General features: G+C 45.3%; 1 protein-coding gene and 1 long non-coding RNA gene across 8 annotated transcripts in view; one reads left to right on the plus strand and one right to left on the minus strand.

Moving 5' to 3' along the window:
* Window positions 1-1,374: 1,374 nt before the first annotated feature.
* Window positions 1,375-21,150, minus strand: part of LOC309334653 (uncharacterized protein) — a 62,404-nt gene continuing 42,628 nt past the window's right edge. For 3 of the 7 annotated variants that reach the window (XM_081849147.1, XM_081849148.1, XM_081849146.1), the window contains exons 3-5: window positions 17,439-17,565; window positions 16,350-16,430; window positions 1,375-3,880 (exon numbers count right to left, since the gene is read on the minus strand). In XM_081849147.1, coding sequence (XP_081705273.1) covers window positions 1,668-3,880; window positions 16,350-16,430; window positions 17,439-17,565 — 2,421 coding nt within the window. In that variant the 3' untranslated portion in view covers window positions 1,375-1,667. Of the gene's footprint in view, window positions 3,881-7,595; window positions 7,723-7,856; window positions 8,028-16,349; window positions 16,431-17,438; window positions 17,566-21,150 lie in introns of all 7 variants that reach the window. The other 4 variants (XM_081849152.1, XM_081849151.1, XM_081849149.1 and 1 more) reach the window with 3 other exon arrangements.
* The window catches only part of LOC309334760, a 92,191-nt gene continuing 72,619 nt past the window's right edge, over window positions 1,579-21,150 (plus strand). The window contains exon 1 of the long non-coding RNA XR_014153254.1: window positions 1,579-1,674. This is a non-coding gene — a long non-coding RNA (uncharacterized lncRNA). The remainder of the gene's footprint in view (window positions 1,675-21,150) is intronic.

The raw sequence follows: 21,150 nt of genomic DNA on the forward strand, positions 1-21,150 counted from the left end.
GGTTGTCTGTATGAATCTGTATTTTATTCTGAATCTATGTGGTCTTTGGATCACAATAAAGATTTATATATTATATTACACGCGATGTGAGACATTAATAAAGTTAGGACAGAAGAAAGAGGTGGAGAGGGGGTAGTAAACATTGGTTCTTTTACACAGCATATGTGTAAGGTTTTTGCGTCAGCATCACATGGGTAGGGTCTCTTTTTATTCATTTTTAAATTTTCATTGGCGGTGAGAGAGCTGGGGTGGCCCAGGCCATGATTGGTTGCCTTGTTGGCTGCAGTGAGTTTCGTTTGCGTGTTGTGAGGGAAAAGGGTTGTTGGGTCAAGTCAGCCAATGCAATTCTGGGCTGCATCAATAGGAGTATAGCATCTAGATCAAGGGAAGTAATAGTGCCACTGTATTCTGCTCTGGTCAGACCTCACCTGGAGTACTGTGTCCAGTTCTGGGCACCACAGTTCAAGGACACTGGCAAACTGGAACGTGTCCAGAGGAGGGCAACCAAAATGGTCAAAGGCCTGGAAACGATGCCTTACGAGGAATGGCTAAGGGAGCTGGGCATGTTTAGCCTGGAGAAGAGGAGGTTAAGGGGTGATATGATAGCCATGTTCAAATATATAAAAGGATGTCACATAGAGGAGGGAGAAAGGTTGTTTTCTGCTGCTCCAGAGAAGCGGACACGGAGCAATGGTTCCAAACTACAAGAAAGAAGATTCCACCTAAACATTAGGAAGAACTTCCTGACAGGAAGAGCTGTTTGACAGTGGAATTTGCTGCCAAGGAGTGTGGTGGAGTCTCCTTCTTTGGAGGTCTTTAAGCAGAGGCTTGACAACCATATGTCAGGAGTGCTCTGATGGTGTTTCCTGCTTGGCAGGGGGTTGGACTCGATGGCCCTTGTGGTCTCATAGAATCTATGATTCTATGATTTTGATTCGTACGCAGTCAGCCTTGAAGACAATAAAAGTCCAGGCTTATGAACTGCAGAGCAACCAGGACAGAACAGCCAAAATTTGTCTGAGTTTTGTATATGAAGAGGTTTTTCACACATACAAAAGAGGGAGGAATGACTATGTGGTGATTGCTGCTATTGGAACAGGATTGGCCTTCCCTTGTTTTAAAGTTAATACAAAATCACTAACATTTCTGTAACAGGTCCTAGGCAGTGAATGTTGTCAATCAGGGACAGGGTTCACAAATTAGAAAGTGCACCCTGTTCTGGAAGAGGATTTTCCAGTACAAAATGAGGACTAAATTTGTTTGCTGCTAAAGGGCCTATTATTGCCCAGTCATCACTCACCAACAGCACTCCAGATTCACACTTTGCACATCCCTAAGAGTACATCATATCTTTCATTATAGTTACTACTGGGAGAAGCTACCTTCATTACTTTAATACATGTGTGTACAACTTTCCATAAAAAAACCAGAACACCAACAACATTCCATGCATTTGCAATTGATATAAGTTTGTTGATGTGAAGAACGAAGAAAACACTAGACACACTCTAAACATCTAAATGGGTTTTCCCCTGTAAGAGTATATAGATGACCTTAACTGAAGCACAGTCCACACTCCTTCAATTTAAATGGTTTCTCCTCTGTGAGCTTCTTGATGTTTTGTAAGTGCTCCACTCTCATTGAAGCACATCTCACACTCCATATATTTAAATGGTTTGTTTCTCCCCTGTGTGAATTTGTTGATGTACTGTAAGTTTGCCCCTTTCTCTGAAACTCTTCCCACATTCCATACATTTAAATGGTTTCTCCTCTGTGTGAGTTCGTTGATGTCTTGTAAGAGCTCCACTCTCAATGAAGCATTTCCCACACTCCATACATTTAAATGGTTTCTCCCCTGTGTGAGTTCGCTGATGGATTCTAAAATGCCCACTTCGACTGAAACTCTTTCCACACTCCAAACATTTAAATGGTTTCTCCCCTCTGTGTGTTCGTTGATGTACAGTAAGGCTTCCTCTACAAGTGAAACTCTTTTCACACTCCAAACAATTAAAAGGTTTCTCCCCTGTGTGAGTTCGTAGGTGTATGATCAGTTGTGAACCTTTAGAGAAGCTCTTTTCACACTCCATGCATTTAAATGATTTCTCCCGTATATGAGTTTGTTGATGTACAGTAAGGATTCCATTCCGACTGAAGCACTTTCCACATACCAGACATCTGAATGGTTTCTCCCCTGTGTGAGTTCGTTGATGTACAGTAAGTTTTCCACTTTCACTGAAACTCTTTCCGCACTCCATACATTTAAAGGGTCTCTCCCCTGTGTGAATTCGTAGATGTACAGTAAGCTTCCCCCTTTCACTGAAGCTCTTTCCACACTCCATACATTTAAACGGTTTCTCCCCTGTGTGAGTTAGTTGATGTTTTGTAAGTGCTCCACTATTACTGAAGCACTTTCCACACTCCATACATTTAAAGGGTTTCTCTCCTGTGTGAGTACGTTGATGTCTTGTAAGGTTTCCACTATTACTGAAGCTGTTTCCACAATGCAGGCATTTAAAGGGTTTCTCCCCCGTGTGAGTTCGTTGATGTAAATTAAGATTTTCACAACAACTGAAGCTCTTCTCACACTCCACACATTTATATGGTTTTTCCCCCATATGAGTTCGTTGATGTACAATAAGGACTCCTTTCCGACTGAAGCTCTTTCCACACTCCATACATTTAAAGGGTTTATCTCCTGAGTGAATTCTAAGATGTATGATCAGTTGTGAACTTTCACTGAAACGCTTTCCACACTCCATACATTTAAATGGTTTCTCCCCTGCATGAATTAGTTGATGTTTTGTAAGTGCTCCACTACTACTGAGACTCTTTCCACACACCACACATCTAAATGGTTTCTCCCCTGTGTGAATTCGTTGGTGTACAGTAAGTTTTCCACTTTCAATGAAGCGCTTTCCACATTCCATACATTTAAAAGGTTTCTCCCCTGTGTGAGTTCGCTGATGTATAGTAAGCTGTGAACTTGTACTGAAGCTCTTTCCACATTCCAAACATTTAAAGGGTTTCTCCCCTGTGTGAGTTCGTAGATGTATGGCAAATTGTGAACTTTCACTGAAGCTCTTTCCACACTCCATACATTTAAAGGGTTTATCTGTTGTGTGAGTTAAGTTATGTTTTTTAAGTGCTCCCCTACTACTGAGGAACCTTCCACACACCATACATTTAAATGGTTTCTCACCTTTGTGAGTTAGTTGGTGTACAGTAAGGCTCCCAATGCAACTGAAGCTCTTTCCACACTCCATACATCTAAATGGTTTCTCCCCTGTGTGGGTTTGTTGATGTTCAGTAAGTTTTCCACTTACACTGAAGCTCTTTCCACACTCCATGCATCTAAATGGTTTCTCCCCGGTGTGAATTCGTTGATGTATAGTAAGCTGTGAACACTGACTGAATCTCTTCCCACACTCCATACATTTAAAGGGTTTCTCTCCTGTGTGAGTTCGTTGATGTATAGTAAGCTTTCCACTTACACTGAAGCTCTTCCCACACTCCATACATTTAAAAGGTTTCTCTCCTGTATGAGTTCGTTGATGTACAGTAAGTTTTCCACTCTCACTGAAGCTCTTTCCACACTCCATACATTTAAATGGTTTCTCCCCAGTGTGTGTTCGTTGATGTATAGTAAGGTGTGAACACTGACTGAAGCTTTTTCCACACTCCATACATCTAAATGGTTTCTCCCCGGTGTGAATTCGTTGATGTACGGTAAGTTTTCCTGTTTCACTGAAGCTCTTTCCACACTCCATACATTTAAAGGGTTTCTCCCCTGTGTTAGTTTGTAGATGTGTGCTAAGGTGTTCACTCACACTGTAGTACTTTACAGATAGCCCCTCAAAATTCTGATTGCCTTCTTCATCACCTGGTTTAAAGTAGGAGAGAAAGAGAATATTGTTAGGATTTAAAGGAACAGAACAAGAGAACTTAACACAGAGAACAAGAGAACTTAACACACAGCAACACCTCCAACAATCTCTCCTCTCCTATGTACCACATTTTTAGGAAAGGAAATAATCCCTGAAAATTATCTCTTAGTGCAGGAGACACATGTTGCAAGTCGACACAGCAGAGTATTAGTAAACAAGATATTTGTTGAAGAGTTTATAATCTCAGAAAAACTAAAAAGAGAAGTGCGGTAATGCATATAGAACATAGTTTGAACCCATAACAATTATTTAAAGATGACCAAGGAAGAATTATCAGAATACATGCAATTATTGATGGAGAAAAAATGTTCTTGGTGAGAGTCTTTGCACCAAATGAAGAAAAATACCAGCTTTTTAAGAAGTAGTATCGTGAAGCTCCAATACTTTGGCCACCTCATGAGAAGAGAAGAATCCCTGGAAAAGACCCTGATGTTAGGAAAGATGAAGGGCACAAGGAGAAGGGGACGACAGAGGACGGGATGGTTGGACTGTGTTCTCAAAGCTACCAGCATGAGTTTGACCAAACTGTGGGAGGCAGTGGAAGACAGGAGGGCCTGGCGTGGTCTGGTCCAGGGGATCATGAAGAGTCGGACACAACTAAACAACCACAAAGTTTGATTATTTGGATAAGATTATAATAATGGATGGGCAAGAGATATAGGTCATAATATGGAGATGAGTGCTTGGGAGAAATGTGGAAAAAGATTTTAGATTTACACTTAATAGATCCCAATGGTTTCCAGAGCGTGGTAGGGGATGCTTTATCCCATGTTGATGGCCTTTCAGCCGATCCCCTGGTGGCCCGCTGGAATGCGGAGTTAACCAGGGCTATCGACTGTCTGGCTCCGAAGTGCCCTCTCCGATTGCATGGAGCTCCCTGGAGCTGAGGGCAATGAAACAATCGCTGAGATGGCTACAGCGCCGGTGGCGGAAAACTCATTCTGAATAAGACCGGACACAGGTTAGAGCTCAATGTCGAGCCTACCAAGTAGCGATAGCGACGGCGAAGAGGACCTTCTTCGCCACCTCTGTTGAATCTGCAGCAAACAGCAGGAGGAGGCTCATAATTTAACGGAACCACCTATGCCATCGGAGCCCGATAAGGGCCCCAAGATCTCCTGCAATGATTTTGCAAAGTTTTTTGCAGATAAAGTCGCTCAGATTTGGAAGGAGGTAGACTCCACCATGGAAGCAGGGCCAGTCTAGTCATGTTTCATGGGATCAGTTTCAATCTGTTACCTCTGAGGATCTGGACAGTGCAACGGACCACCTGTCTCCTTCATCCTTGCCCATCCTGGCTCATAAAAGCGAGCTGGGAGGGGCTGGGCAATGGGCTCTGTGGGGTGGTGAATGCTAATAATAATAATAATAATAATAATAATAATAATAATAATTTATTATTTATACCCCGCCCATCTGGCTGGGCTTCCCCAGCCACTCCTCCTTCAGTGAGGGTGTCTTCCCAGACCTGCTGAAAGAGGCGGTTATTAAACCGCTTCTTTAAAAAAAATCTTTAGACCTGGCCAGTATTGCCAACTATTGCCCAGTCTCAAATCTTCCATTCTTGGGCAAGGTGATTGAACGGGTGGTTGCAGAACAACTCCAGGCACGCCTGAAGGATGCTGACCATGATCTCCGGCGGGCTTGGGACAAAGGTGAAAGCTGTTTCCTAGTTCTGCTGGATCTCTCAGTGGCTTTTGATACCATTGATCATGACAACCTTGAGGAATGTCTAGGGGAGCTCGGAACTATTATACAGTGGTTCCGCTCCTTCCTCCTGGGCTGTGTCCAGAAAGTGCTGTTAGGAGAGCCTCAGGGTTCCATCCTCTCCCCCATGCTTTTTAATATCTATATGAAACCGCTGGGAGAGATCATCAGGGGAGTTGGGCTGGGTGTTCATCAGTATGTGGATGATACCCAGCTCTACCTCCCTTTCAAATTGGAACCAGTGAAGGCAGTGAAGGTCCTGTGTGAGTGCCTGGAGGTGGTTGGAGGATGGATGGCGGCTAACAGGTTGAATCCTGACAAGACAGAAGTACTCTTTTGGGGGGACAGGGAGAGAGCGGGTGTGGGGGACTCCCTGCTCCTGAATGGGGTAATTGTACCTCTGAAGGAGCAGGTGTGGAGCCTGGGAGTTATTTTGGACTCACAACTGTCCATGGAGGTGCAGGTCAACTCTGTGTCCAGGGCAGCTGTCTACTAGCTTCATCTGGAACGCAGGCTGAGACCCTACCTGCCCACAGACTGTCTTGCCAGAGTGATGCATGCTCTAGTTAACTCCAGCTTGGACTACTGCAACACGCTCTACGTGGGGCTACCTTTGAAGATGACCCGGAAACTGCAACTAATCCAGAATGTGGCAGCTAGACTGGTGACAGGGAGTGGCAGCCGAGACCACATAACACTGGTCCTGAAAGACCTACATTGGTTCCCTGTACGATTCCAAGCACAATTCAAAGTGTTGGGGCTGACGTTTAAAGTCCTAAATGGCCTTGGCCCAGTATAACTGAAGGAGCATCTCCACCCCCATTGTTCAGCAATGGTCCACCTCCAAGGGCCTTCTGGAGGTTCCCTCCCTGCGAGAAGTGAGGTTACAAGGCACCAGGCAGAGGGCCTTCTTGGTAGTGGCGCCCGCCCTGTGGAACGCCCTCTCATCAGATGTCAAAGAAATAAACAATTACCCGACTTTTAGAAGACATCTGAAGGCAGCCCTGTTTAGGGATATTTTTAATGTTTGATGCTTTATTGTGCTTTTAATTTTCTTGGAAGCCGCCCAGAGTGGCTGGGGAAACCCAGACACATGGGTGGGGTAGAAATAATAAAATTCTTCTTCTTATTATTATTATTATCCACTAAGCACAAATAAAAGATTAGCCTTCTTCACACAGCACATAGTTAAACTAGGGAACTTGATCCCACAGGGAGCAATGATGTCCCAAATACCGTATTTTTCGCCCTATAAGACGCACTTTTCCCCCTCCAAAAATGAAGGGGAAATGTGTGTGCGTCCTATGGGGCGAATGCAGGCTTCAGGAAGCTATCTGCAAGCCGTGGGAGAGCTGAGTGACTTCGCGCAGCTCTCCCACGGCTTGCGGAGAGCTACCTGCACCCCGAAGCCTGGGGCGTGCTGAGCTCAGCACGCCCCAGGCTTCGGGCTTCGCACAGCTCTCCACAAGCCATGGGCTATCCACTATCCCACGGCTTGCGGACAGCAGCCTGTTCTGGGGGCTGGGGTCGGGGGAAGCTCAGGCCTGGGGGGGGGGGAAATAATTTTTTTTCTTTATTTCCCCCCCAAAAAACTAGGTGTGCCCTATGGGGCGAAAAATACGGTACATGGAGGAGAAGTCTATTGCTGGCCACTCGCCGTGATGGCTCTGCAATGCCTCCACACTCAGAAGCACCAATGTTCCTAAATATTGGAAACTACAGGAGACAAGAGTGCTCTTGTGTTCGAATCCTGCTTGCTGGTTTCCCACAGGCATCTGGTTTTGCCAATGGGAGAAGAGGATGCTGGGCTGGGCTAGATGGGGAACTGTGCTGATACAGCAGGCTATTCCTATGTTGCTCCTTCATGGCATGTATAAAGGGCTCAGACAGCAGATTCACACCTTCAACGTGTATCAGTCTAGAGGGATAAAAATCTGCCCTTACCTAGAGAGGCCACCATCTCATAATTCTCCTGCATGACTTCCTTGTGCAGAGCTCTTTGGCCAGGATCCAGCAGAGCCCACTCCTCCTCCGTGAAAAACACAGCCACCTCCTCAAAGGTCAAGAGGGTCTGGAAGAAGAAGAAGAGGAAGAAGACAGAGCTTCTCTCAGATCCCCATCATCCCCACTCAACACAGAGGGAGGCTGGGTGGTCCCATCTGTGCCTCTTCCCTCCTACCTGATTCCCCAATGCTCTTTCCCTACCTGAAGAAGCTGCCTGGCTCCTCTTTCCACTCCACCTTGAAGAAGAGATGATCCAAACGGTGCCTCTGAGGCCATTGGTGAGGCGATTCAGAGGAGCCGTAAAACTGGCCACTTCTGGGACTTTCCCAGTTGTACTTCAAAGAAAGGAGCTGCGCTTCTTTCTTCCCAACTCTGTGAGACAGGACAGGGTGAATATAAAGCCAGAGCGTCAAAACTGGACCCTCGTGAGCACAGACCTGAACTTAGAATCATAGAATTGGAAGAGACCACAAGGGCCATCGAGTCCAACTCCCTGCCAAGCAGGAAACACCACCAGAGCACTCCTGACATATGGTTGTCAAGCCTCTGCTTAAAGACCTCCAAAGAAGGAGACTCCACCACACTCCTTGGCAGCAAATTCCACTGTCAGACAGCTCTTACTGTCAGCTCTTAACTTGCCTGATTAGTTTTCAATCCCGCCACACGTATACCCGTTTTCTTTGCTTAGCAGGAGGGAAACCGGTCAGGTGTTTTTTCCAAGCTCCAGGAAATCCAAAATGTGCCTCTTCCTGCCGCTTCAGGGGCTCATAAACAGGACAGCAAACCCCCCCCCATTGTTCCCCACTCTGCCAACATGGGGGGGCGCCCCCTTCCCAAGAAGCAAATCCTTATTTCCTTTTGCCAACTCCTAAACAATAGCCACTGCCCGCCCTCCATATCTTCCCCCATGGAACCAGCTCTACCAGGAGCCCCACTGAGGCAGGGGCTTCAGCAGCAGATTTCGGAAGGGGGCAGATTATGGTCCTGGAGGAGCTTAGCCCTCCCCTGAAGCAGGAGACAGAGCCGGGGGGGGGCAGGAGTGGGGCAGCAGTGAGAAGGAAGATGGAGGGTGTTAAACAGAGAGGAGCATCACTAGGTGGAATGGGGCTGCCCCCCCCCTTGAACGGAGAAGGACTGACTTCTGAGTCAACATGCACAGGGTGGGGCTGCAAATCCCTTTGTAATTAAGTTCCACTGGGGGGGGCACCCTTTTGTGGTTCGTCTCAAGTGTCTTCGCCCCCCTCCCCGCAACATGGCAGCCTGGCTTGATCTCTGCGCTTCGAAAAGGATCTTGCAATGCAAACCCTGTTGGGGGAGGGGGACTCCACTTTGCAACAGGATGGGCTGCATCCAGGCCCCCCCCCCTCCATGATTCCCACAGGGAAAGAGCGGAGCCCCTCCCTGCTTTGCTTTCTCCCCCCCCCCCATGCTCCCGCCTCCTTTCCCAGCTGCCCTCTTTGTAGATTCAGGGGGAGGGAAAGCAAATCCTTCTCCCACCCCCTCCCCCAATAACCCCCCAATATGCGGCACCTCTTTCTCCTCGTGTCCAAGCAAGCCCGCTTCTCTTCCTGGAATGAGGATGGAGACCCCTCCCCTCAAAATAGCCTTCCCCCCCCCCAAAAAAAAGAAAAATAAATTTCCTGCCTCTCTAGGAAGCGGAGCTCATTGACCCAGAGGGAGGGGGAGGGGCAAGAGATCTGCCCTCCCCCTCCTTGCAAACAGAAATTTCCTTCCCAGCCGGCAAGCTCTGTATTCCGGTTTATTTAGTGAGAAATTCATGGGTTCGGTTACTTGCAGCGGCAGCGAAAGACGACCCACCCCCACCCCCCACCCCCCACCCCGATTTCTGAAAAGCCTCCCCCGGGATCTTTATTGTTGCAGCAGGACTTCCACCCACCACACGGAAGAAGCAGCAAGAAGCTCTCTTTTTTATAAGCTTCCCTTTTTACACTCAACACCCTTAGTGAAACATTATACATACGTCCTATATACATCACAGCTATGTCATAACCTGGGAGAGGGTCTTCTGGCAGAAGGTTTGCCTCCCTCCCTCCCTTGACCTGCACTTCACTCCCATTAAGTAAAACAAAGGTGATTTTGTGCATTAGGTACCTCCAACTCCCAAGAAAAAGCAATCTATTCGCAGTGTTAAAATTCTGGCTTTGATCTACCCGTTGTCATTGACAGGCAACGTTGAGCTAGTTGTTGAGCTTTTTTTAGGGGGGGGGAACCAAACTTGTTGAGCATTTTTTATGGGGGGGGGGGACAGTTGCGAACGTTTTCTTTTTTTGGTCTCACCCATCGCTAAGGGTCCCGCTGACATTTTTCGTTGTTGTTTTCTTTTGTGGGTCGCGCAGATCGCTAAAGTCCTGTGATTGACAGCGATCAACCAATGACGTCTGAAAGGTAGATACACACACACACACACACACACACACACACACACAATATTCATAAATGTACCAACCAAGCACATACATAGATGTGTGGACCACATGTCTGGAGCAGCACAAATCCTGTCTTAAGGGTATGTCTGTGTGTGAATAGGGTGAGCCTGTGACCTGGCTCAGGAACTAAGTATCATTACAAAAGACTGGCCAGGCTCCCCAGGGTATCCAATCAAGTGAGCATTAACAGGTAACCTGCCAGACAGGAGATAAACAACGCACTCCAATTTCTGTTGTAGACCGCCCTTTCTGTGATGTAAGTATGATGTTTCTGGGGGTGGTCTTGGACTCCAGGGCAGGCAATTTAAAATGTCTATATAAGGGCGGACACACCTTTGTTCCGGGTCCTCCTCCTTCTCCTGCATGTGAAGGGGGCACCCTGTTGCAACAGTTCAATAAAGACCAGGCTTACAAGCTGCTTTGCTTCTCAGTACAGTATTCTCTTGTTGGCCTCTGTTATTTTATCCAACCGATGGAGAACCTGCAAAGGACTCTATAAGGGCTCTTGTGTCCCCCATAAGGGAATACGGGCAGATTTACGTTTATTACATGTCCCACAATCGACAGGTAGATCGTGATTGACCTTCCAGTAGCACCTTAAAGACCAACTAAGTCAGTTCTTGGTATGAGCTTTCGTGTGCATGCACACTTCTTCAGATACACTGAAACAGAAGTTTCCAGACCTTTCTATATAGTGAGAAGGTGGGGAGGGGTATTACTCAGAAGGGTGGTAGGAATGGGTGATTGGCAGATAGCTGTGATGAGCCTGTTGACGACTCTTAACGACTGCAATAGGTCTTACAGGAGGAAGCAAGGGGTGAAAAGGTGAAAAATGGCTTTGTCATGTATAATGAGATAAGAATCCAAGGTCTTTGTTCAGGCCAGGTTTTTCCATTGTTTTAAGTTTGGTGATAAGTTGTAATTCAGCAGCTTCTCTTTCCAGTCTATTTCTGAAATTCCTTTGTAGTAAAACAGCTACTTTGAGATCTTGTATAGAATGTCCTGGGAGATTGAAGTGTTCTCCTACTGGTTTCTCTGTCTTGTGATTCCTGATGTCCGATTTATGTCCGTTTATTCTTTGGCGTAAGGTCTGGCCTGTTTGTCCAATATAGAGAGCTGAAGGACACTGTTGGCATTTTATGGCATACACAATGTTAGACGATGAGCAATTAAATAGTCCCGAAATGGTATGTGTGATGTTGTTGGGGCCAGTAATGGTGTTGTCCGGGTGTATGTGGCAGCAAAGTTGGCATCTGGGTTTATTACAGGCTCTGGTGCCAGTGTCTGTGTTAGGTCTGGTTGTAGTATTATTGTGGGTTAGGAGTTGTTTAAGACTGGGTGGCTGTCTGTAGGCAATGAAAGGTCTTCCTCCCAGAGCTTGAGAAAGAGAACTGTCATTGTCCAGGCCTGAACAAAGACCTTGGATTCTTGGACCTTGAAAAACCTGGCCTGAACAAAGACCTTGGATTCTTATCTCATTATACATGACAAAGCCATTTTTCACCTTTTCACCCCTTGCTTCCTCCTGTAAGACCTATTGCAGTCGTTAAGAGTCGTCAACAGGCTCATCACAGCTATCTGCCAATCACCCATTCCTACCACCCTTCTGAGTAATACCCCTCCCCACCTTCTCACTATATAGAAAGGTCTGGAAACTTCTGTTTCAGTGTATCTGAAGAAGTGTGCATGCACACGAAAGCTCATACCAAGAACTGACTTAGTTGGTCTTTAAGGTGCTACTGGAAGGAATTTTTTTGTTTTGACTATGGCAGACCAACACGGCTACCTATCTGTAACGTGATTGACCTGTTGAACATGCCTGATGTACATGTTCCTTAAAAAACTGTGGCTGGGTTTACCTTGTTTCTGATTAGGCTACCACACAGGAGCCAGAATGCCAGCGATTATTGGCCAGGCAAGGAGGCTGCTGAGTACGTGGTATCAGGTTCCAGGGATTATGGCTGCCTCTGCCCACATCCAAGATGCCCATTCCTTTCCTGAACAGAACAAAGTTGGAATGGCGCATGATTTCTGTTCTCATCCTGAAGCAAAGTTCTTAACCCGAGGTAATATTTCTGGGTTAGCGGAGTCTGTAACCTGAAGCGTCTGTATCAGTGAATTGTTACATTTGGAAATCTGCAGTGGAGGCCCTTTGAATAGAGGTAGGAAAACTGGTTGATGAAATGTTTTGTAGGGACATTTGCCGGAGTGATTGTGATGATTTTGGTAAATTTCATAAATTTCCATAAATTTCTGTTCACAGCAGCTAAACTAGTTATTGCCCAATGATGGAAGGAAACCTCTAAAAAACCAATAGGCGTTTGGATCAATAACATCTGGACCATTGCCAGGGGCTGGAGCAGGGTGCCTGAGGCACCTGTGACCCTAATATCCATCGTGTGAACAATGAGATTGACGCATTGAGCGTACATGCTCTGTCAGAACACCTCACATGCCATCGGTGTCTAATCAAAGGCATCTCCAAAAAAGATACCTTTGACACAATCTGGTCTCCCTTTATTGAAGAACACAATATTTTAATGCCATCACCATCACCACGGAGGTATTTGTGGAGGGGATATAATGATTGGAAATGTCTAGCCAAGCAGTTGGGTAGTTGGGTTCCTATTGAAGGCATTGGGGGAAAGGTATTGGGAGAGCCAGCATGACCATAATGTGGGACTGAGGATTGGAGTGATCAATCTGTGATATTATGGCAGCGGACAAAGCTGTATTTATTTTGAATAAATGATGTATTTTAAAAGGTCTTGAATTCAATGCTTTTGCCTGCAGGAGGTCCCAGGTGGAATCCTCGGCAGGCAGAGAGACCCTGTTGGCATCTGTCTGTCTTGGGAGGCAATGGAGGAGGGGGCGTTTGGGGATGAAGTCCAACTGTGGGTAGCTTCCAGGACCTGCTGGGGCTGCGTCATGTCATGAGTAAATGCTCAATGCCAGCAGAGGGAGGAGCAGCTCCAGATGAACTCTGCTTTCAGCCTCCTATACTGCCTGTTCTTTCTACAGATTTCTGAAAGATGGGCCTGTAAGTTACAATTCCCTGTAAATTGCCCATTGTCTATCCATATTACCTCTCTTTATTGTAATAGTCTCAATAGGAGATAGCCGTAAACATGTTTTAATTTTCAACAGACTTTTATATTTCTCCCAAACTCTATACAAATTCTTCCTTACAATATGGTTTCTAAAGCTTTTGTAAATTTTCACCTCACCATAACATAAACATGCATGCCAGCAAAATTTTAAATGATGGCCTTCTAGGTCCAGGATGTCTGTATTATCCAGTGTAATACATTCTTTTAACCAACTCAGGCAGGCTGCTTCATAATAGATTTGCAGATCTGCCAGATCATCTCGATTTCTGAAAGATGGGCCAATTACTTCGGCACAGAGATTCCTCTCTCCGCAGGGAAATGACTCTCCTGAAACCACTGGCAATGCCCACATTTCCCTGTGCCGCCTTCCATCCGTATATTGGTTCTTCCCCTGAACACCTCCTGTATTCCAGCTGCCACCAGGGATTTTATCCACTTTGCTGCCATTAATGTAGCCATGAATGAGAAGGTATTGTAAAACAATGAATTTATAAAATATAAACAATGTAGCAAGGTTTAATGATTACTTTTCAGTCATTTTGTGTTTTCATTGTTCCTTTATTGCAATTATAAAAATGGGCTTTATGCTGCTGTTCTTGCAACAGGGAACTGGACTAGAAGGCCTTAAGAGTCCCTTTCAACTCTTCAGTTATAGGATTCCAGAGCCAATCCTGCTTCCTAAACACTACTGTCGTGCTCTACTTTTCACAACTTTCCATTCCCAATTCTCTCTGCAAAGACCAAATATTAACAGACTCTCAGCACGTTTACTCTCAATGAGCACTCCAGAGTCGTATTCTGCACATCCCTAACAGTACATTATCTTTAGCATTATACTTACTATTATGAGACATTACCTTCATTGCTTTAATACATATATGTACAACTTTCCATACAAACACCAAAACATCAAATATACTCCATGCATTTACAATTGATTTTTCCCTATATGAGTTTGTTGATATGGAGCACAAAGTGAACTCTGTGGGAAAAACTTGGAACACTCCATACATCTAAATGGGTTCTCCCCTGTGAGAGTCCATAGGTGTTGATTAAGAACTTCATTATAAGTGAAACATATTCAACACTTTAATTTATACAGTTGATTCTCTGTGAGTTTGATGATGTTTTCTAAGAGTTACACTCTTACTGAAGCACTTTCCACACTCCAAACATTTAAATGGTTTCTCCCCTGTGTGAGATCGTTGATGTTTAGTAAGAGCTCCACTCTCAATGAAACCCTTCCCACAATGTATACATTTAAATGGTTTCTCCCCTGTGTGCGTTCGTAGATGTATATTAAGATGTGAACACCGACTGAAGCTCTTTCCACACTCTGTACATCTAAATGGTTTCTCCCCTGTGTGAGTTCGCAAATGTAGAGTAAGGTGTGAAGTGTGTCTGAAGCTCTTTCCACACTCCATACATCTAAATGGTTTCTCGCCTGTATGAGTTTGTTGATGTCTTGTAAGAGCTCCACTTTCACTGAAACCCTTCCCACACTCCATACATTTAAATGGTTTCTCCCCTTTGTGAGTTCGTTGATGTACAGTAAGTATTCCATTGTGACTGAAGCCCTTCCCACACTCCATACATATAAATGGTTTCTCCCCAGTGTGAGTTCGTTGATGTATAGTAAGGTGTGAACACTGACTGAAGGTCTTTCCACACTCCATACATTTAAATGGTTTCTCCCCTGTGTGAGTTCGTTGATGTACAGTAAGGATTCCATTGTGAATGAAGCTCTGCCCACACTCCATACATTTAAATGGTTTCTCCCCTGTGTGAGTTCGTAGATGAACAGTAAGTATTCCATTGTGACTGAAGCCCTTCCCACACTCCATACATTTAAATGGTTTCTCCCCTGTGTGAGTCCGCTGATGTCTAGTAAGGTGTGAACACTGACTGAAGCATTTCCCACACTCCATACATCTGAATGGTTTCTCCCCTGTGTGACTCCGTTGATGTATAGTAAGGCTTCCACTCTGACTGAAGCTCTTTCCGCACTCCAAACATCTGAATGGTTTTTCCTCTCTGTGAATTTGTTGATGCACAGTAAGGCTTCCACTCTGACTGAAGCTTTTTCCGCATTCCGTACATTTAAAGGGTTTCTCCCCTGTGTGAATTTGTTGATGTACAGTAAGTTTTCTACTTTCACTGAAACACTTCCCACACTCAATACATTTATATGGCTTTTCCCCTGTATGAATTCTTTGATGTAGAGTAAAACTTCCACTCTCACTGAAGCACTTCCCGCACTCAGTACATTTAAATGGTTTCTCCCCTGTGTGAGTTCGTTGATGTACAGTAAGGTGTGAAGACTGTCTGAAGTTCTTTCCACACTGCATACATTCAAATGGTTTCTCCCCTGTGTGAATTCGTTTATGTACGGTAAGTTTTCCCTTTTCACTGAAGCTTTTTCCGCACTCCATACATTTAAAGGGTTTCTCCTCAGTGTTAGTTTGAAGATGTGTCCTAAGGTGTTCACTCGCAGTGAAGTACTTTACAGATGGCCCCTCAAAATTCAGATTGCCTTCTCCATCACCTGGTTTAAAGTGGGAGAGAAAGATAATATTGTTAGGTATTCAAGGAAGAAAACCAGAGAAGTTAAAACACATCAAGTCCAATCAGCACCTTCTCTTCTGTGCTGAGGTGAGACATCTATGGCCCTCCAGATTTGGTTGGACTCTAAGTACCATCAACCCAAGCAAAGATGGCCAATGACCAGCGATGGCGGGAGTTGTAGTGCAGCAACATCCGGAGGGACACGCTTTCCCCCTCCTGTGAAAATGCTGCACCTCTGTATTCAGTTTTCTCCTTTCTCCATGATCTGTAATTTCTTGCTGATACATTCCAACCCACTGTACACATCACCTACACCAGCACCAGGATGCTGGAAAAGATGGGCCCTCGTTCTGATCCTCAGTGTCTGGGCTGAATGATGGGAGGTGGAGATGCTCCTTCAGGTATACTGGACCGAGGCCATTTAGGGCTTTAAAGGTCAGCACCAAGACTTTGAATTGTGCTCGGAAACGTACTGGGAGCCAATGTAGGTCTTTCAGGACCGGTGTTATATTCCTACACACTGAAAGGAGACATACAAAGGTACAGTTTCCCAGCAAAGTGGAAGTATGGACCTCTCAATCTGTCCAGGACAACATCCCTGTATTGTTCAGTTCCAAGCGAGGAGATGAGCTCAGACCTGAGTATCAGAGCCACTCTATGAGGAATAAGTAAAACATAAGTGCTATATTACTAATACAGTGGTACCTCTGGTTATGAACTTAATTTGTTCCAGTGGTCCGTTCTCAACTCGAAACCGTTCTTAACCTGAGGCACACTTTCGCTAATGGGGCGATTCCGCTCGCATCCTGGGGCAAAGTTCGCAACCAGGAGCGCCTACTTCCAGGTTAGCGGAGCACGTAACCCGAAGCTTTCACAAGAAGGACGGTTTGTAACCACAGATATTATTTTATATGACTCTAAAAATATACAACAATATTAATCTTTTGAAGCAAAGACAATAAAGTATCTGCTGGCCCATTCAAAGCTAATAAATGATGTGGACCAGGAAATCTCATGCCACCATTATTAACCTGTGAGTCTCTTTGTAGATTTTCCCTTTTTAGGTTTTTTTGGGGAATTCATGCCACAATATAAGCTTCTGAAGAGTTACCCACTGACAAAAGTACAGTGTTGCTATAAACTACAATCTTCAACATCAACTTCGTTGGGCTGGTCAGGTTGTTCAGATGCCTGATTATTGACTTCCAAAGCAACTACTCTTACTTAAGAATGGAAAGTTAAATACAGGTGGACAACTAAAGTGGTTTCAAGATATTCTGAAGGCTAGTCTAAAAAAATGGGGTATAGAAAATTGGGAAACACTGGCCTGCAAGAGTGCCAACTGGAAAATAGCTTTACTAAAAGCTTCATGGACTTTAAAGAAGCACAAACTCAGGACGAGGAAAGCATGTTTGGCAAAACCTCGCTGTAATTAACTCCTGCCCAGAAACCTATGTCCCCACTGCCAAAGGATTTGTGGATCCAGAAATGGACTCTACAGTCAATTACGGACACACCGATAAAACCATGTTCATGGAAGACAATATTACTCAGCTATAAGAGGTTTCCAAAGAAGAAAACACAGAATGAATAAATGGCTCAAACAGCAGATTCACACATCCAGCGTCTAACAGCCAAGAGGAATAAAAATGTGCCCTCACCTAGAGAGGCCACCATCTCATAATTCTCCTCCATGACTTCCTTGTGCAGAGCTCTTTGGCCTGGATCCAGCAGAGCCCACTCCTCCTCCGTGAAAAACACAGCCACCTCCTCAAATGTCAAGAGGGCCTGGAAGAAGAAGAGGAAGAAAACAGAGCTTCTCTTAGATCCGCATCATCCCCACTCAACACAGAGGGAGGCTGGGTGGTCCCATCTGTGCCTCTTCCCTCCTCCCTGCTCCCATTCTTCCCCAGCTGAAGAAGGAGCAAAAAGGGTTTTCTTGTGTGTGTGTTTCTTGTGGCTGATTAGCTGATCTCCCTGTGCAAAGGTCAGAGGGGGCAGGGTTTCTGTTGAGGTAGGTGATTAGCTGTGGGAGGAGCTTATCAGAGCTTGCAGGGCAGTTTGATCCATCTTTTAGATTTAAGGGAGCTAGTCTCAAATGTTTGTTGGGGGAGACCTAGGTTTTTTTTGGGGGGGGGGAGTTACGTATTTGTCCTGTCTTCACGCTTTTTATGATGGAGGACCGCTGTAGTCACCCACAACGACACGTTCTCAAGCTGGGGGGTGAGGGAACAGCTGCAGTCGCCTGCGGTTCCTGCGCAATGTTTGCCATCTTGCCAAAGGTTGCAGGCAGCTTTACCTGCAGCAATTGCATGTTGATTGCCCTCTTAGAAGACAAAGTCCAGCAACTGGAGGAACGTGTAGCTACGCTCCAAAGAATTAGAGAGCTGGAAGCAACAGAGCACACCGTCTCCACCAAGGAGGAGACAGGGGACTCCCCTGAGAAGGAGGCTAGTTCACCAACACAGGAGCCAGATATATGGAGAAACGTGACTCAAAGAAGTAGGAGGCCCAGGGTTTGCTCTGATTGTTTAGAAATACACAATTGCTTTGAGGTCCTCTCCCCTAGCATGGAAGATGAAGAGCAGACTGCATTTGAGGATCTCTCCCTCATTACAGTTGATCAGGTATATGAAGACGAGCAGCAAAGTCAGTCTTCAGGGAATGTGCAGGCGACCTTGGAACGGACAGCTCACGGAAGAACCCCGACCAGACCTAAGAGGAGGCGTGTAGTGGTGATAGGGGATTCCCTACTGAGGGGAACAGAAGCAGTGATCTGTGGGCCTGACAAGATGTCTCGGGAAGTGTGTTGTCTCCCCGGGGCTAAGATCCAAGATGTAACTGAACGACTGCAAGGAATCATAAAACCCACTGACAAATACCCCTTCCTCTTGGTTCATGTGGGAACCAATGACACTGCAAGCAATAGCCTCCAGAAGATCAAAAGAGACTACGAGGCTCTGGGCAGGAAATTGAAGCAATTAAATGCATAAACTGTCATCTCATCTGTCCTCCCAGTTGAACGACGTGGTCCAGGGAGAGAGGGAAAAATAGTGGAAGTGAACAGCTGGCTTCGCAAATGGTGTAAACAGGAATGGTTTGGATTCTTAGATCACGGACTGCAGTTTCTTGAAGATGGACTTCTGGCAAGCGATGGGCTGCACCTCACAACGGTTGGGAGGAATGTTTTTGCCAAAAATCTCAGAAACCTCATCAGGAGGGCTTTAAACTGACTAATGTGGGGGAGGAAGACAGTGCTCCTGAAGGTAGGAGTCTATCAATTGATGAAGATGATCATCCAAATGTCATAGACCAAATGGAGCAAACAGCACGCAGACCTAGTGGTGGGAGGAAAAAATCCTTAAATAAGAGACACGGGGGAATGATTAATGGACTTCAATGTCTGTACACTAATGCACAAAGCATGGGAAATAAACAAGATGAGCTTGAGCTCTTGGTACAGCAAACTAAATATGACATAATAGGCATCACTGAAACCTGGTGGGATAAGTCCCACGACTGGAATGTAATAATGGAGGGATACAATCTATTTCAGAGAAACAGACCAGACAAGAAAGGAGGAGGAGTGGCGTTATATGTCAGGGATGTGTATACCTGTGAAGAGATCCAAGATTTAGAACCTCAAAGCCAAAGTGAGAGAATTTGGGTCAAAATTAAGAGAGAGAAGAATAACAGTGACCTCATTGTGGGAGTTTACTATAGAACCCCAAGCCAAACGGAGGACATAGATGATGCCTTCCTGGAACAGATGGCCAAGCATGCAAAAGGAAGGGAGATAGTAGTAATGGGGGACTTCAATTACCCAGATATTTGTTGGATGTCAAACTCAGCCAAGAGCATAAGGTCAAACAGATTCCTCACTGGCCTTGCAGACAACTTCATTGTCCAGAAAGTGGGAGAAGCAACAAGAGGAACAGCCATTTTAGATCTGGTCCTAACCAATGTTGATGACCTGGTTAGTGGGGTAGAAGTGGAAGGATCATTAGGCGCGAGTGATCATGCTCTTCTGAAGTTTACTATACAGCGGAAAGGAGCAGCCAAGCATACTAGGACTCAATTTCTTGACTTTAAGAAAGCCGACTTCATAAAACTTAGGGAAGTGCTGGGTGAGATCCCATGGACAGTAATACTAAAAGGAAAGGGAGTTCATGATGGCTGGGAGTTTGTTAAGAGGGAGATAGTAAAAGCACAACTTCAGGCAATACCAATGAGACGGAAACATGGAAGGTGCCTAAAGAAGCCAGGGTGGCTATCTAAAGAACTTTTAACTGAGTTAAGATTAAAAAAGGATGTGTACAAAAAATGGAAAAGGGGGGAAACCACCAAAGAGGAATTCAAACAAATAGCCAGCACGTGTAGACACAAAGTCAGAAAAGCTAAAGCACAGAATGAACTCAGGCTTGCTAGAGAGGTTAAAAGCAACAAAAAAGGCTTTTATGGGTATGTTTGTAGCAAAAGGAAGAACAAAGAAACCGTGGGGTCACTCAGCGGAGAAGATGGTGAAATGCAAACAGGGGACACAGAAAGGGCTGAACTCCTCGATGCCTTCTTTGCCTCAGTCTTCTCCGATAAAAAAAACAATGCCCGACCTGAAGAATTTGGAGTAAATGATTCAGCATAGGAAACACAGCCCAGAATAACTAAGGAGATAGTACAAGAATACTTGGCTAGTTTAGATGTATTCAAGTCTCCAGGGCCAGATGAACTGCATCCAAGAGTATTAAAAGAACTGGCAGATGTGATCTCAGAACCACTGGCAGTCATCTTTGAGAATTCCTGGAGAACAGGCGAAGTCCTGGCCGACTCGAGGAGGGCAAATGTTGTCCCTATTTTCAAAAAGGGGAAAAGAGAGGACCCAAATAATTACCGCCCAGTCAGTCTGACATCAATACCAGGGAAGATTCTGGAGCAGATCATTAAGCAAACAGTCTGTGAGCATCTAGAAAGGAATGCTGTGATCACCAATAGTCAGCATGGATTTCTGAAAAATAAGTCATGTCAGACTAACCTGATCTCGTTTTTTGACAGAGTTACAAGCCTGGTAGATGAAGGGAACGCAGTGGATGTAGCCTACCTTGATTTCAGCAAGGCATTTGACAAGGTGCCCCATGATATTCTTGTAAAGAAGCTGGTAAAATGCGGTCTTGACTATGCTACCACTCAGTGGATTTGTAACTGGCTGACTGACCGAACCCAAAGGGTGCTCATCAATGGTTCCTCTTCATCCTGGAGAAGAGTGACTAGTGGGGTGCCACACGGTTCTGTCTTGGGCCCGGTCTTATTCAACATCTTTATCAACGACTTGGATGATGGGCTCAAGGGCATCCTGATCAAATTTGCAGATGACACCAA

This window comes from Podarcis erhardii, assembly GCF_964252035.2.
Source record: "Podarcis erhardii genome assembly, chromosome: 2".
Classification (NCBI taxonomy): domain Eukaryota; kingdom Metazoa; phylum Chordata; class Lepidosauria; order Squamata; family Lacertidae; genus Podarcis; species Podarcis erhardii.